At 45.1% G+C, this 16,166-nt stretch overlaps 1 protein-coding gene across 6 annotated transcripts in view; it reads left to right on the top strand.

Moving 5' to 3' along the window:
* Positions 1-15,751, top strand: part of LOC124002099 (kinase D-interacting substrate of 220 kDa B-like) — a 124,821-nt gene extending 109,070 nt beyond the window's left edge. For 2 of the 6 annotated variants that reach the window (XM_046309375.1, XM_046309376.1), the window contains exons 25-32: positions 709-935; positions 2,952-3,074; positions 3,518-3,580; positions 6,427-6,456; positions 10,643-10,780; positions 11,519-11,617; positions 12,936-13,169; positions 13,795-15,751. In XM_046309375.1, the coding sequence (XP_046165331.1) occupies positions 709-935; positions 2,952-3,074; positions 3,518-3,580; positions 6,427-6,456; positions 10,643-10,780; positions 11,519-11,617; positions 12,936-13,169; positions 13,795-14,871 (1,991 nt within the window). In that variant the 3' untranslated portion in view covers positions 14,872-15,751. The remainder of the gene's footprint in view (positions 1-708; positions 936-2,951; positions 3,075-3,517; positions 3,581-6,426; positions 6,457-10,642; positions 10,781-11,518; positions 11,618-12,935; positions 13,170-13,794) is intronic. The other 4 variants (XM_046309379.1, XM_046309377.1, XM_046309378.1 and 1 more) reach the window with 4 other exon arrangements.
* The last annotated feature ends 415 nt before the right edge of the window (positions 15,752-16,166 follow it).

The raw sequence follows: 16,166 nt of genomic DNA, 5'->3' as shown, positions 1-16,166 counted from the left end.
TCTTTTTCTCCCACTCCCTCTCTCATCTCCCCTCTCCCTCTCTCTGTCTTTCTCTCACACTCCCTCTCTCATATCTCCTCCCCTCTCCCTATCTCTGTATTTCTCTCCCAATCCCTCTCTCATCTCCCCTCTCCCTCTCTCTGTCTTTCTCTCCCACTCCCTCTCTCATCTCCCCTTTCCCTCCCTCTGTCTTTCTCTCACACTCCCTCTCTCATCTCTCCTCTCCCTCTCTCTGTCTTTCTCTCCCACTCCCTCTCTCATCTCCCCTCTCCCTCTCTCTCTGTCTTTCTCTCCCACTCCCCCTCTCATCTCCCCTCTCCCTCTCTCTGTCTTTCTCTCCCACTCCCTCTCTCATCTCTCCTCTCCCTCTCTCTGTCTTTCTCTCACACTACCTCTCTCATCTCTCCTCCCCTCTCCCTCTCTCTCTCTTTCTCTCCCACTCCCTCTCTCATCTCTCCTCTCCTCTCCCTCTCTCCGTCTTTCTCTCCCACTCCCCCTCTCATCTCCCCTCTCCCTCTCTCTGTCTTTCTCTCCCACTCCCACTCTCATCTCTCCTCTCCCTCTCTGACTTTCTCTCACACTCCCTCTCTCATCTCTCCTCTCCTATCCCTCTCTCTGTCTTTCTCTCCCAATCCCTCTCTCATCTCCCCTCTCCCTCTCTCTGTCTTTCTCTCCCACTCCCTCTCTCCTCTCCCTCTCTTCCATTAGATGTCCGTGCTGCCAGGGAGCAGATGCACATTGGAGGAGTGGCCTATCCCACGCTGCCCCTGCAGGACGTGCCAGCCCGCGCCCCCTCCTCTTTCGGCCAGCACTCGGCTGCCTGCTCCCCCACAGGCTCCTACGTTGGTTCCCTGCCCCCCCCAGGGCTTGTGCCCCCCCAGCCCCACAGCAGTTACTACAGCATGCCTGCCCCCCAGCACCCCTTCTACACCCGGGTGAGACGCCAGCACAACACAGCAGCAGACAGGCAGATGACTGCACCTGAACGTAGCTCAGTACACATTCATTTAGTATACAGTAGAGTAGGGAAGGTTTGTTCAACGTACCTCAGAATACCAGTAAACCGGTGCCTGGCACTTACTACCATACCCTGTTTAAAGGCACTTAAATATATTGTCTTGCCCATTCATACCTTAGTATAAAAATAATCACAGTGCAGTTGTACCTACCTCAGTTTACCTTTGCATACACACAGAACTTGGTTACTAAGTGATGGTTACTTACCTCTGTTTGTTAATGTGACTGCCCAGCTACCTCAGAGCACCGACCTCACAAGACAGTGCCGTTTACTCACTTAACCTCATTTTGAAATGTAACAGTGCTGACCTCAACTTGAAAAAATGATTCTTCACAGTTCTGGTGTTACTTAGAATTAGGAACCCCTTTCTAATATTGAGTTCCATTCACTCACTGAAGGGCACACATACACAATCCATGTCTCAATTGTCTCAAGGCTTAAAAATCCTTCTTTAACTTCTTGCGTCGAGCCATCCCGGATCCGGTATCGTGACTACAGCCTCAAGCTCATTACCATAACGCAACGTTAACTATTCATGAAAATCGCAAATGAAATGAAATTAATCTATTTGCTCTCAAGCTTAGCCTTTTGTTAACAACACTGTCATCTCAGATTTTCAAAATATGCTTCTCAACCATTGCAAAACAAGCATTTGTGTAACAGTATTGATTGCTAGCGTAGCATTTAGTGTAGCATTTAGCCTTAGCATTCAGCAGGCAACATTTTCACAAAAACCAGAAAAGGATTCAAATAAAATAATTTACCTTTGAAGAACATCAGATGTTTTCAATGGGGAGACTCTCAGTTAGATAGCAAATGTTCCGTTTTTACAAAAAATATTATTTGTGTTGACAAATCGGTCCGTTTTCTGCGTCACGTTTAGCTACGAAAAAAACCTGTATCCAGGATTGTGTAAATCTATCCGCAAGCTCATTAGCATAACACAACGTTAACTATTCATGAAAATCGCAAATGAAATTAAATGAATCTATTTGCTCTCAAGCTTAGCCTTTTGTTAACAACACTGTCATCTCAGATTTTCAAAATATGCTTTTGAACCATAGCTAAACAAGCATTTGTGTAACAGTATTGATAGCCTAGCATAGGATTTATGCCTGGCTTTCAGCATGCAACATTTTCACAAAAAAACAGAAAAGGATTCAAATAAAATCATTTACCTTTGAAGAACTTCAGATGTTTTCAATGAGGAGACTCTCAGTTAAATAGCAAATGTTCCGTTTTTACAAAAAATATTATTTGTGTTGACAAATCAGTCCGTTTTCTTCATCATTCTTCATCGCGTTTGGGTAAGGAAAAAAACGAAAATTAACTTTTTTCCAAATTAACTCCATAATATCAACAGAAACATGGCAAACTGATGTTTAGAATCAATCCTCAAGGTGTTTTTCACATATCTATCGACGATAAAATCCTTCGTGGCAGTTGACTTTCTCTTCTGAAGAAATGGAACGCACCGGGCGGGGCACCAGGTAAATGTAGTCTCTTATGGTCAATCTTCCAATGATATGCCTACAAACACGTCACAATGCTGCAGACACCAGAAACGACACAAAGGGCAGGCTCATTCCTGGCGCATTGACAGCCATACAGTCAATTCCATGCATAGTCGAGCATCTTTTCGTGACAAAATATTGCGCTTAATACGGGCACGTCTTTTTATCCAATAATGACATAGCGCCCCCATAGGTTGAAGAGGTTAACCTGTTTCCTCCCCTTCATCTACACTGATTGAAGTGGATTTAATAAGAGACATCAAAAATGGATCATTGCTTTCACCTGGATTCAGCTAGACAGTCTGTCATGGAAAGAGCAGGTGTTCTTAATGTTTTGTATAAGAATGGTCCCTCATACAATCCACATGTTTTAACCATTCTCCATCTTCATCCTTCCTCTCTCTCTTGTTTCCATATAGCCCTATTTCCCCAATCATGTGTATCACCTTCCCCGGCATCAATACAGCTCCCATCTTCACCCTGCCCCGACCCAATCACGCCCCTCCTTCAAAACAGGCTACCCCAAGGACCCCAATGGGCTTGTAAGTACAGAGCTGCCTGTCAGTAGTACACCAAGCACTAGTAGCTAGTCAGTAGATAGTAGTCATAGTAACAGTTTTTTTTGCGCCAATTACTTTTACAATTGTTTTGATTCTGATTCTGTTTGACAATATTATTTGTGAAACATGTGTTCAACTTTCTACATTTTTTCAAAACTTTTATTTTTCCTCCCAAAAAGTAAAAGGGCCTGTTTCTCTTTGTGTTCTTCATTGCGATGAATACGATCCGTTTATTGCAGGTGGTCTCGGTCTTCAGGTCCGTTGTGTAAGCTTGTATGAAATGAACCCCTTTCACTCTTCAAGGAGTTTGTGTTTTTTACCCCCCCTATACACTCCAATCTTATTTTGCTCCAGCTCTAGTTTAGGTTATTCCTATATCCAATGCCCCTTGACCCACCCCGTGCCTCGTTCTGTGCCCATGTCAGGATGTAATTGCTGAGGATCCCAGAGAGGGCCTCCCCTCCCCCACTACCACTGACCCCCCTATGGTAACACGACAGGCTGGTGTGGAGCATTGGCATTAGCTGAAGCATCTGTGTCCTTTCATCTTGACTGTTACGACTAGCCACACACAAACTCACCAAAAGGCTATGCACTCACACACATGGCTAACCTTGTCCATCAACCAGATACACTAACATGGTTTGGAAAGCTGACAGGGTATGTCAGTGACAATGTCATGTCTCATGTTGACTAGATGCACCGTGGCTCCCATGTTTGTGGCCTGCTCTGGACCGAAGTGTCATAGCTCAGTCCTGTATGAATGTGAGTCTCATTGTCCCGTAGTGAACTAACCACCATGCGAGTGCGCCCGCTCCCATTCTACATTCGAAGCATGTTCATATAGGACTAGTTCACAGGAAGGTTCAAGTAAGTATAGATGAGTGGCGGTGCAGAATTTCCCCTAGGATTTATTTCAGCAGCGATGGCAGAGATAGCGGGGGGGGGGTGTCTTCCCTTTTTCTTTGCAGTGGCGGCCACGATTTAGCAGCACCAGTTCGCCACTGCTAGATGCACATAGGGGAAACACTGATGATGTAATTACGTGGTAATCAGTCATGGAGATACACTGATAATGTAATTACGTGGTAATCAGTCATAGGGGAAACACTGATGATGTAATTACATGGTAATCAGTCATAGGGGAAACACTGATGATGTAATTACGTGGTAATCAGTCATAGGGGAAACACTGATGATGTAATTACGTGGTAATCAGTCATAGGGGAAACACTGATGATGTAATTACGTGGTAATCAGTCATGGAGATACACTGATAATGTAATTACGTGGTAATCAGTCATAGGGGAAACACTGATAATGTAATCACGTGGTAATCAGTCATAGGGGAAACACTGATGTAATTACATGGTAATCAGTCATGGAGATACACTGATGATGTAATTACATGGTAATCAGTCATAGGGGAAACACTGATGATGTAATTACGTGGTAATCAGTGATAGGGGAAACACTGATGATGTAATTACGTGGTAATCAGTCATAGGGGAAATACTGATGATGTAATTATGTGGTAATCATTCATAGGGGAAACACTGATAATGTAATTATGTGGTAATCAGTCATGGAGATACACTGATAATGTAATTACGTGGTAATCAGTCATAGGGGAAACACTGATAATGTAATTACGTGGTAATCAGTTATAGGGGAATCACTGATGTAATTACATGGTAATCAGTCATGGAGATACACTGATGATGTAATTACATGGTAATCAGTCATAGGGGAAACACTGATGATGTAATTACGTGGTAATCAGTGATAGGGGAAACACTGATGATGTAATTACGTGGTAATCAGTCATAGGGGAAATACTGATGATGTAATTATGTGGTAATCATTCATAGGGGAAACACTGATAATGTAATTATGTGGTAATCAGTCATGGAGATACACTGATAATGTAATTACGTGGTAATCAGTCATAGGGGAAACACTGATAATGTAATTACGTGGTAATCAGTCATAGGGGAAACACTGATAATGTAATTACGTGGTAATCAGTCATAGGGGAAACACTGATGATGTAATTACGTGGTAAATCAGTCATGTAATTACATGGTAATCAGGAAACACTGATGATGTAATTACGTGGTAATCAGTCATGGAGATACACTGATGATGTAATTACATGGTAATCAGTCATAGGGGAAACACTGATGATGTAATTAATCAGTCATGGAGGTAATCAGTAGGGGAAACACTGATGAGTAATCAGTCACTGATAATGTAATTACGTGGTAATCAGTCATAGGGGAAACACTGATAATGTAATTACGTGGTAATCAGTCATGGAGATACACTGATAATGTAATTACGTGGTAATCAGGTATAGGGGAAACACTGATGTAATTACATGGTAATCAGTCATGGAGATACACTGATGATGTAATTACGTGGTAATCAGTTATAGGGGAAACACTGATCATGTAATTATGTGGTAATCAATCATAGGGGAAACACTGATAATGTAATTACATGGTAATCAGTCATAGGGGAAACACTGATCATGTAATTACATGGTAATCAGTCATAGGGGAAACACTGATAATGTAATTATGTGGTAATCAGTCATAGGGGAAACACTGATGAAATTACATGGTAATCAGTTATGGAGATACACATTATAAAAGGGCCAATAAAGGGCCAATATCTCAGCACTCTGTTTCCTCTCTGTTTCCTCATCCCTCTGCTCTGCCCATGCCCCACACTGCTGGAATTACAGCCTTATCTCACACAGGGGTCTCTTGTCACACACACACACACTTGTGTGCCTATACAAACACATGTGTATACGTAATCACACTCGCACTGGCACAGTGTAACACACAGTCACACTTAGTCTGGGTGGAGGACCAGTTTTTAAGGCTTCCTCAAAGTGGAAACTTCTGCTGTTCTGTGTGGGGGATATCTCTCTTTCTCTCCTTACGCTTCTCTCTCTCAACAAACATCACGCTCTGTGCTGCTCGTCCTCTCTGCAAAGATTATCTTCTTAAAGCACTCTATAAAAAATATATTTCATTTCCTCCTGTAATAATTCTGAACTAAATGGCTTCTCAGTTTCAGTCTTTGCTAGATGGGATGCTGTAAAAGTGCCTTTGCCTGCTGTGTTTCAAGATAAATGTTTTATTGTTTAGTCTGACGTGAATGTGTCTACTGTTCTCTTGTGTTCTATGATGACTTCGGCATGTGGCCTAATGTCGTGCTCCTATCTGTCTGTCTGTCTCTACCTCTATCAATCTCTACCTCTCTGCCTGTATGCCTCTGGCTCTCTGTCTCTGCCTGTCTGCCTCTCTTTCTCCTCCCGAAGCAGTTGTCTCAGCCTTTCAGACCCAAGCAGGTACACTCATCTCTTTGGACTTCACCATCTCTAACTTTTTCACCACATCACTTCCTTTCTACCTCACTACCATTATACCTCACTTCCTTTCTACCTCACTTCCTTTCTACCTCACTACCATTATACTTCACTTCCTTTCTACCTCACTTCCTTTCTACCTCACTACCATTATACCTCACTTCCTTTCTACCTCACTAACATTATACCTCACCTCCTTTCTACCCCACTACCTTTCTACCTCACCACCTTTCTACCTCACCACCTTTCTACCTCACCACCTTTCTACCTCACTACCTTTCTACCTCACTACCTTTCTACCTCACTACCTTTCTACCTCACTACCTTTCTACCTCACTACCTTTCTACCTCACTACCTTTCTACCTCACTTCCTTTCTACCTCACTTCCTTTCTACCTCACTTCCTTTCTATCTCACCTCCTCCAACTAATATAACATGCCATGCTTTCCCCTCCACCTGTCATGCATTAGAAACATAGACAAGAAGCTTCACCCACCTTCCATATAGCCCACCTCTACATATGATATATTTAATCAATAAGGGCCGAGGGGGTGTGGTATATGGCCAATATACCATGTCTAAAGCCTGCTCTTTATGCACGACGCAACGCGGAGTGCCTGGATACAGCCCCTTGCTGTGGTATATTTGCCATATACCACAGATTTCAGAGATGCTTTTTGCTATTATAACTGGTTAGCAATGTAATTAGAGCAGTACAAATAAATGTTTTGTCATACCCGTGGTATACAGTTCGATTTATAACGGCAGTTAGACAATCAGCATTCAAATCAAATCAAATTTTATTTGTCACATACACATGGTTAGCAGATGTTAATGCGAGTGTAGCGAAATGCTTGTGCTTCTAGTTCCGACAATGCAGTAATAACCAACAAGTAATCTAACTAACAATTCCAAAACTACTGTCTTATACACAGTGTAAGGGGGATAAAGAATATGTACATAAGGATATATGAATGAGTGATGGTACGGGGCAGCATACAGTAGATGGTATCGAGTACAGTATATACATATGAGATGAGTATGTAGACAAAGTAAACAAAGTGGCATAGTTCAAGTGGCTAGTGATACATGTATTATATAAGGATGCAGTCGATGATATAGCGTACAGTATATACGTATGCATATGAGATGAATAATGTAGGGTAAGTAACATTATATAAGGTAGCATTGTTTAAAGTGGCTAGTGATATATTTACATAATTTCCCATCAATTCCCATTATTAAAGTGGCTGGAGTTAGGTCAGTGTCAATGTCAGTGTGTTGGCAGCAGCCACTCAATGTTAGTGGTGGCTGTTTAACAGTCTGATGGCCTTGAGATAGAAGCTGTTTTTCAGTCTCTCGGTCCCAGCTTTGATGCACCTGTACTGACCTCGCCCTCTGGATGATAGCGGGGTGAACAGGCAGTGGCTCGGGTGATTGATGTCCTTGATGATCTTTATGGCCTTCCTGTAACATCGGGTGGTGTAGGTGTCCTGGAGGGCAGGTAGTTTGCCCCCGGTGATGCGTTGTGCAGACCTCACTACCCTCTGGAGAGCCTTAGGTTGAATAGGCGCTGCTGCGCCTTCTTCACGACGCTGTCAGTGTGAGTGGACCAATTCAGTTTGTCTGTGATGTGTATGCCGAGGAACTTAAAACTAGCTACCCTCTCTACTACTGTTCCATCGATGTGGATAGGGGGGAGTTCCCTCTGCTGTTTCCTGAAGTCCACAATCATCTCCTTAGTTTTGTTGACGTTGAGTGTGAGGTTATTTTCCTGACACCACACTCAGAGGGCCCTCACCTCCTCCCTGTAGGCCGTCTCGTCGTTGTTGGTAATCAAGCCTTCCACTGTTGTGTCGTCCGCAAACTTGATGATTGAGTTGGAGGCGTGCGTGGCCACGCAGTCATGGGTGAACAGGGAGTACAGGAGAGGGCTCAGAACGCACCCTTGTGGGGCCCCCGTGTTGAGGATCAGCGGGGAGGAGATGTTGTTGCCTACCCTCACCACCTGGGGGCGGCCCGTCAGGAAGTCCAGTACCCAGTTGCACAGGGCGGGGTCGAGACCCAGGGTCTCGAGGTTGATGACGAGCTTGGAGGGTACTATGGTGTTGAATGCCGAGCTGTAGTCGATGAACAGCATTCTCACATAGGTATTCCTCTTGTCCAGATGGGTTAGGGCAGTGTGCAGTGTGGTTGAGATTGCATCGTCTGTGGACCAATTTGGGCGGTAAGCAAATTGGAGTGGGTCTAGGGTGTCAGGTAGGGTGGAGGTGATATGGTCCTTGACTAGTCTCTCAAAGCACTTTATGATGACGGAAGTGAGTGCTACGGGGCGGTAGTCGTTTAGCTCAGTTACCTTAGCTTTCTTGGGAACAGGAACAATGGTGGTCCTCTTGAAGCATGTGGGAACAGCAGACTGGTATAGGGATTGATTGAATATGTCCGTAAACACACCGGCCAGCTGGTCTGCGCATGCTCTGAGGGCGCGGCTGGGGATGCCGGCTGGGCCTGCAGCCTTGCGAGGGTTAGCACGTTTAAATGTCTTACTCACCTCGGCTGCAGTGAAGGAGAGACCGCATGTTTTCGTTGCAGGCCGTGTCAATGGCACTGTATTGTCCTCAAAGCGGGCAAAAAAGTTATTTAGTCTGCCTGGGAGCAAGACATCCTGGTCCGTGACTGGGCTGGGTTTCTTCTTGTAGTCCGTGATTGACTGTAGACCCTGCCACATGCCTCTTGTGTCTGAGCCGTTGAATTGAGATTCTACTTTGTCTCTGTACTGACGCTTAGCTTGTTTGATAGCCTTGCGGAGGTGCTCTAACCACCAGTTTATCGATAATGTAGTTGAAAATAGTTCTAGTTGAATGTACAATAGTTCCAGAATGTCTCTTCTAGGTCATCCAACGCATGTATTATGAATTCTACTTCTAAATGAATTCAACAAAACCCACCAGAAAGTTTTACTTGCCAAGTTTGCAATACTCAATTAAGAAGCATGATTTAAAATGCCAGCCAGAAATACTTAAGAAACAGAAATCATTTGGGCTGTCATTATGGAGGAGCTCTACAGTCTACAGGATAATTGCTCTCTCCGGTGCTTTTAACGGATGCTAATATGGATGCCTCTATATAACGCATCAGGGAAAGACATGCAGATAGTGTGTTACCTGCTAAAGCCAAACACACACACACTGGCCTATTAGTGCAGCTGACACCGCAGTACGCTGCACTCTCCAGGACTGTCTGTGTACAGTAGCTAACCTCCCCAAGTCAGCGTCACCCTCTGCCTCCTTTCACAGAGCGATGACAGTTACACCCCCCCCCCCTGTTCTGCTAGGCTCTGTTAAGACGTGTACAGCTTATTTTCTCAAGCAAGCTCTCGCAGCAAAAGAGCAAGCACAGACGTCTTCTAAGCCTCTGCGCCTTCCCGCCCAAGTCAACAAAGCTGTTGTTTTGTTGTTACTGAGAGAGAGAGAGAGAGAGAGAGAGAGAGAGAGAGAGAGAGAGAGAGAGAGAGAGAGAGAGAGAGAGAGAGAGAGAGAGAGAGAGAGAGAGAGAGAGAGAGAGAGAGAGAGAGAGAGAGAGAGAGAGAGAGAGAGAGAGAGAGAGAGAGAGAGAGAGAGAGAGGGTTGTTTTGTTTCTCTGTTAGTGGGTGGCATATTAGGTTAGCTGGGAGGTTAGAGAGCATTAGGGGGCGAGGGTATTGACCACTCTTCTAGCCTCAAGGAGGAGAGCAGTGGAAGAGACACACACGGCTCGTCTGTGTACAGTGAATAATGCACTACCATCAACAGTGTGTTCAGATTAACATGCAGACGCCCAACAGAGACCATACTGCACAGCTGGTGCCGCTCGTTACCATGCTCTAGTATTGTTACCTCACAGGTGCTTGCACTGACAAAGAGTAATGCATTTGGTTTGGAGTGTTTTGTCTTTGTGCTATGCTGTGAAAAAGGGAATAGTGTTTCTGGTTGCAGTGAATAGCTACTCCAGTGTTAACCACCATTACTGTTAAGCTAGCTGTGGTTGTTGAAACGTTGTTCTGTGGTTGTTGAAGCGTTGTGCTAACAGTTTGTGCTAACCGTATGACTTTGTGGTGGTGAGTGAGCCCTTCTATGCTACAACGTCAATGGGTGATTCAGTGTGGACTTATGTGTGTGTGTGTGACAGGATTCTGCCTCTGGGGTACCGGGAACCCCTGTGGTACTCCTCAGCTCTCTGAACACGGACGCAGTGTGTGAGCGCGTCAAACAGATCGCCGGCATGGACTCTAACATGCTGGGCCAGTATACCGGCACTATCAAGAAGGTCAGGCCTACTACACACACCGTCACACACCATCACACACACATACATATTGATCCTGTTTATACAACACCTTAGTCAATAAAGTTTATACAAAAGATTCTAAATTGTATCCATTTGCACACAAGGTTTATTTTTGTCTATCAATATCTTGATCAACATTATATGGCTCAGCAAAACAGCTAATGTCTCTGTCTGCATTGTGCAGCTTCTAGTCCATTTATAAATGATCTATAGACAGTATGTCATGAAGGCTTCTAGACCACAGTCAGTCTACCCAGCTAACAACGCTTCTTGTGTCTTCATGTGAAAAGTCCTCCTTGTTTGGTGAGGTACAGAACCGGAAGTATATAAATATATGTAATACAGGCTCGCCTTTTGAGAACAGGACTCCTGTTGAAAATGCATAAGTTTCTTTAACCTCTCTTAGAGGGGTTTCTTGCCATCTGAAAGAGTTCCATATGACTCTACTTTTCTTTATTCAACATATGGCCCTACTTCAATCAACTTATTCCTATTTATACTTATACCTTTTTATGCCCTAATTTATACAGTATGGGGCTGTTTCCAGGACACAGATTAAGCCTAGCAGCATAGTCCTGGACTAAAAAGCTATCTTGATTGAGAATCTCCATTGAAAGCGCTTTCTACTCCAGGATTTGGCTTTATCTGTGTCCAAACCGGCCCTATGTGCCTGTATTTGGTTAGAAGTGAACTTGTCTCTGCCCCTCTCTGTGTTAGGCCAATGTGAATGGCCGGGTGCTGTCTCAGTGCAACCTGGAAGAGCTGAAGAATGAGATGAACATGAACTTTGGGGACTGGCAGCTCTTCAGAGGGATGGTAAGACAAAACCTCCACCTCCGCTCTTAAATACTTTACATCCTTATTTTATTGATTTAATGTGTACTTTAATATCAGCATCCTGATTTTCATTCACCGGAGTTCTGTTTTTGTGTGTTGTTTCTTTGTCTTCTTAAAATTCGGGCGTCTTGAGCCTTTTCTGGAGACATTGGAGGATTTTATCATCCGTATTAAGAGAAAGTCTGCAGTATGCTTTGCTCGCTCGAGGGGCTGGAATCAGGAACACATGTAGCTCGCGTTGATCAGATGTCCGTTTGAGCCTCCTTCCACTAACTAACGTTGTGTTGCCAGAACATGGCCATCCAGCCTGAGATCTAGAGGAAGGTTATTGTCAGTGGGAGCTACAGTCAGCCAGTCTCCACGCAGTCCAGGGGTCTGATCCTGAAAACCAGTTGCGCGGCTTTACAAAAACTAGCATGTTCTCCTCCTCGAAGCACATCCCAAGCTCCTCCTCGAAGCACATCCCAGGCTCCTCCTCGAAGCACATCCCAGGCTCCTCCTTGAAGCACATCCCAAGCTCCTCCTCAAAACACATCCCAAGCTCCTTATTGAAGCACATCCCAAGCTCCTCCTCGAAGCACATCCCAAGCTCCTCCTCAAAACACATCCCAAGCTCCTCCTCAAAGCACATCCCAAGCTCCTCCTCAAAACACATCCCAAGCTCCTCCTCAAAGCACATCCCAAGCTCCTCCTCAAAGCACATCCCAAGCTCCTCCTCAAAACACATCCCAAGCTCCTCCTCAAAGCACATCCCAAGCTCCTCCTCAAAACACATCCCAAGCTCCTTCTTGAAGCACATCCCAAGCTCCTCCTCAAAGCACATCCCAAGCTCCTCCTCAAAACACATCCCAAGCTCCTCCTCAAAGCACATCCCAAGCTCCTTCTTGAAGCACATCCCAAGCTCCTCCTCAAAACACATCCCAAGCTCCTCCTCAAAGCACATCCCAAGCTCCTCCTCAAAGCACATCCCAAGCTCCTCCTCAAAACACATCCCAAGCTCCTCCTCAAAACACATCCCAAGCTCCTCCTCAAAACACATCCCAAGCTCCACCTCAAAGCACATCCCAAGCTCCTTCTTGAAGCACATCCCAAGCTCCTCCTCAAAGCACATCCCAAGCTCCTCCTCAAAACACATCCCAAGCTCCTCCTCAAAGCACATCCCAAGCTCCTTCTTGAAGCACATCCCAAGCTCCTCCTCAAAGCACATCCCACATTGTATTGTGGTGACAGGTTTACTCTAGAACTGGTAGTATATTTGCCTGTCTAAGTCATCTCTCGTCTTCCCTCTGTCTCCCAGGTGATGGAACAGCGTAATGTGGAGGGCCAGGCCCTGCAGAATGAGTCACGTGCAGCCAGCGAGCAGGGCAGCAGCGTGGTCAACATGGAGACGGCCAGGCACCAGGGCCAGGGAGCTCCCCATGAGGTGGGTGACTACATCTTGAACCTCAGCTTCGAGGAGCTCAGTAACATGGGCTTGAGCCTGGAGGAACCCACCCAGACACACAGAGAGACTACACAGCACTGGCCCATGGTGAGCAGTTCAACACACACACACACACTCAGCGGTGGGGAGTTGAACATACACACACACACACACAAACACACTGAAACACACATCCATATGCACACACAGCACACACACACACACACAAACACACTGAAACACACGTCCATATGCACACACAGCACACACACACACACAAACACACTGAAACACACGTCCATATGCACACACAGCACACATACATAGACTTTGGCACTGTTTTTTGCTCATAACACAGATAAACACATTCACAGACACTTACCAAGCCATCCAAACACCCTTAAAGCACACATCTAAGCAGTCACACATCTAAGCAGTCACACATCTACATTTACTCAAGCAGTCATTGGTTGAGGAAGTTGAGGTGGCAGGGGGGGGGGGACACCACCACCAAAAGGCAGGGTCTTAGAAAATATGTTATTTTTGCTCTCTCTGCTCTCCAATAAAGCATTGTAAGTTCAACGGCAGCGCCGTAACCACAAACTTCATGAGTTTGTGCTTTTTCTCACCCTTTCGCCCATGCCAGTAACGTCCATGACGAGCTCATTCCCCCCTCAACCATAACAAAACACCTTTATACCCCCTGTTCCCCTTTTCTTCTCCCCTCCCCCAGGCGGCCACCCACCACACCCCGAGTCTATCCAGCCTCAACTTCCAGGAGTCATCCAACGACATCTGCAAGCTTACAGACAAGCAGCAGGCAGAGTACCGCGATGCCTACCGTGAGTACATCGCCCAGATGACCCAGCTAGACGTGGCCGGAGGCGGGGGAGAGAAGTCTGTCCAGCCCCACCTGGGCCAGTTCCTCCAATACCGAGATGCCAGAAACCCAGAGGAGAATGCCAAAGACGGGTCCGAGAAGGATGGCCGTAAGCCCTCTTTCCCTACCAAGAGAGGTGCTAAAGCCACGGACGTGGTTGACACTGATGTGCCCCTGGACCCCATCAGCGAAGAGGATGAGAAGATTGACGCCTCTAAAGCAGGCAGTTCCAAGGTAAAGGGACCAGGGCCTCGCTACCACAAGGTTCCCAGCTTCGAGGAGGAGGGGTCCGGGCCGGAGGAATCAGAAAACACCCCTCTGCTCAACAAAGGGGGTGCCCAAGCGCCCAGCAACATCGCCCTAAACAAGAAGGACTCGTCCGACTCGGGTGTGAGGTCTGGCGAGAGCTCCTCAGACCACTCCCTGGAGGAAGTGTTAGTGGAAGCAGAAGAGGAAGGGGTTAATAAATTGGAACTGGAGGGTCTGGTCAAGAAGAGGGGCCTGATGCCCAGCAGTCTGAGCGGCCTTCAGGATTCCACTATCACCCGCATGTCCATCTGCTCTGAGGCCCCGTCCGAGGGCAGCCCAATGGCCTCCAGTCCCGACGAAACCTGGTTCCGCTCCAGCTCCTCCGTGAGCAACCTCAACCGCACCCCCAGCACCACCACGCTCAACAACAACAGAAATAGCAGCAACAACGCTGCCAACACCAACACTAGCCAAGACAACCAAGACACAGAGAGCTCCTCCCCAGTCCTCATCACCCCAGGCTCCAGCACCGGCTCTACCTCCACCACGAGGCCTGTCCACAACCAGAACCTGTGTGGGATCATCCATAAGAGGCCGCTGGGCACCGGCGAGACCCTCAAAGGCTGCACAGGGGCCCCTGACGCTATTGTCTTGGAGGACGAGAGAGAGAGTGTCCTGTGAGAGGGGCCCGGGCCTTTTTGGAGGAGGTACCATAGATGTTTGATGTTGTGATGTGCTACAAAAATAAATGCCTTTTACCAATCCTGTGTTACATTGATATGGATGGCACTCAAAACAGGCCTATTAAACTGTGACTTTGTTTAAAAAATATTTGAGAGAAGAAGTTGATATGCGGATCAGTAAACATCAATTTACATGAAGAGAATCACATTTTTTTCCAACCTTAGAAATATTAAATAATTTGGGTTGAAGAAATTCAATGTCCTGAATAGATTTTGTGAAATCATTTGAAAGATAATGACGATGACATCAGACTAAAATGGAATATACGTCAAATTGAAATGGCCCTCTAATTCAATTAAGTGTGCTGTCATGTTCACTTTAGCTGTTACTAAATAATGGTAGTGAATTGTTAAATAATGGTAGTGAATTGTTAAATAATGGTAGTGAATTGTTAAATAATGGTAGTGAATTATGGAGTTGTGTGTATGAATGTTGTGTTGTGGTGGTGACATTACAGTACAGTGGTGTGTATTGGTGCAATGTGTTCTGTACTTTGTGATTGGTTACTGAAATCTGAGTTGGCTTTATGTGCTTGAAAACAAAATACGTTTTCCTAATTTCTAGTTATCAGGTACCTAATCTAATTTAATTTAATTTATGTAGCGTGGCTGTAGATTGGCATTCCGACTGAAAGGTCTATTTGCCCAAGAATATACTGATATTTTGTGCTATAATTTAAAAAATATAGTGTGAACAGTGATGTGGTAAACCTGAGTTTCCCATGCACTACGGATGTCCATCCGAGGTTCTGAACCTTTTTCAGAGTGCATTGTGAAGCCATGTATTTGTGAAATAATAAACATATTCTCTAAAGCTTTGCCTGAAACATGTTTTACTTCCTGCATAAAGTATAACAATTCAAAACATGCTTCCGTCCCTTGAACTATACTTTTCCTATGAGCTCAAAAGTTGACCCCTTTATTCATTTAATAATTTAATTTAATTAATATCCCTTGCTCCCATACACACTGAACAAATATATAAATGCAGCAACATGTAAAGTGTTGGTCCGATATTTCATGAGCTCAAATAAAAGATCCCAGAAATTTACCATACTGACAAAAAGCTTATTTCTCTCAAATGTTGTGCACAAATTTGTTTACATCCCTATTATAATTTCTAATTCGCCAAGATAATCCATCCACCTGACAACTGCATATAAAGATGATTCAAAAAAACATGATCATTACACAGGTGCACCTTGTGTTGGAGACAATAAAAGGCCACTCTAA

This window comes from Oncorhynchus gorbuscha, linkage group LG17, assembly GCF_021184085.1.
Source record: "Oncorhynchus gorbuscha isolate QuinsamMale2020 ecotype Even-year linkage group LG17, OgorEven_v1.0, whole genome shotgun sequence".
NCBI classification, from domain to species: domain Eukaryota; kingdom Metazoa; phylum Chordata; class Actinopteri; order Salmoniformes; family Salmonidae; genus Oncorhynchus; species Oncorhynchus gorbuscha.
This window is presented reverse-complemented; position numbering and strand designations above follow the sequence as displayed.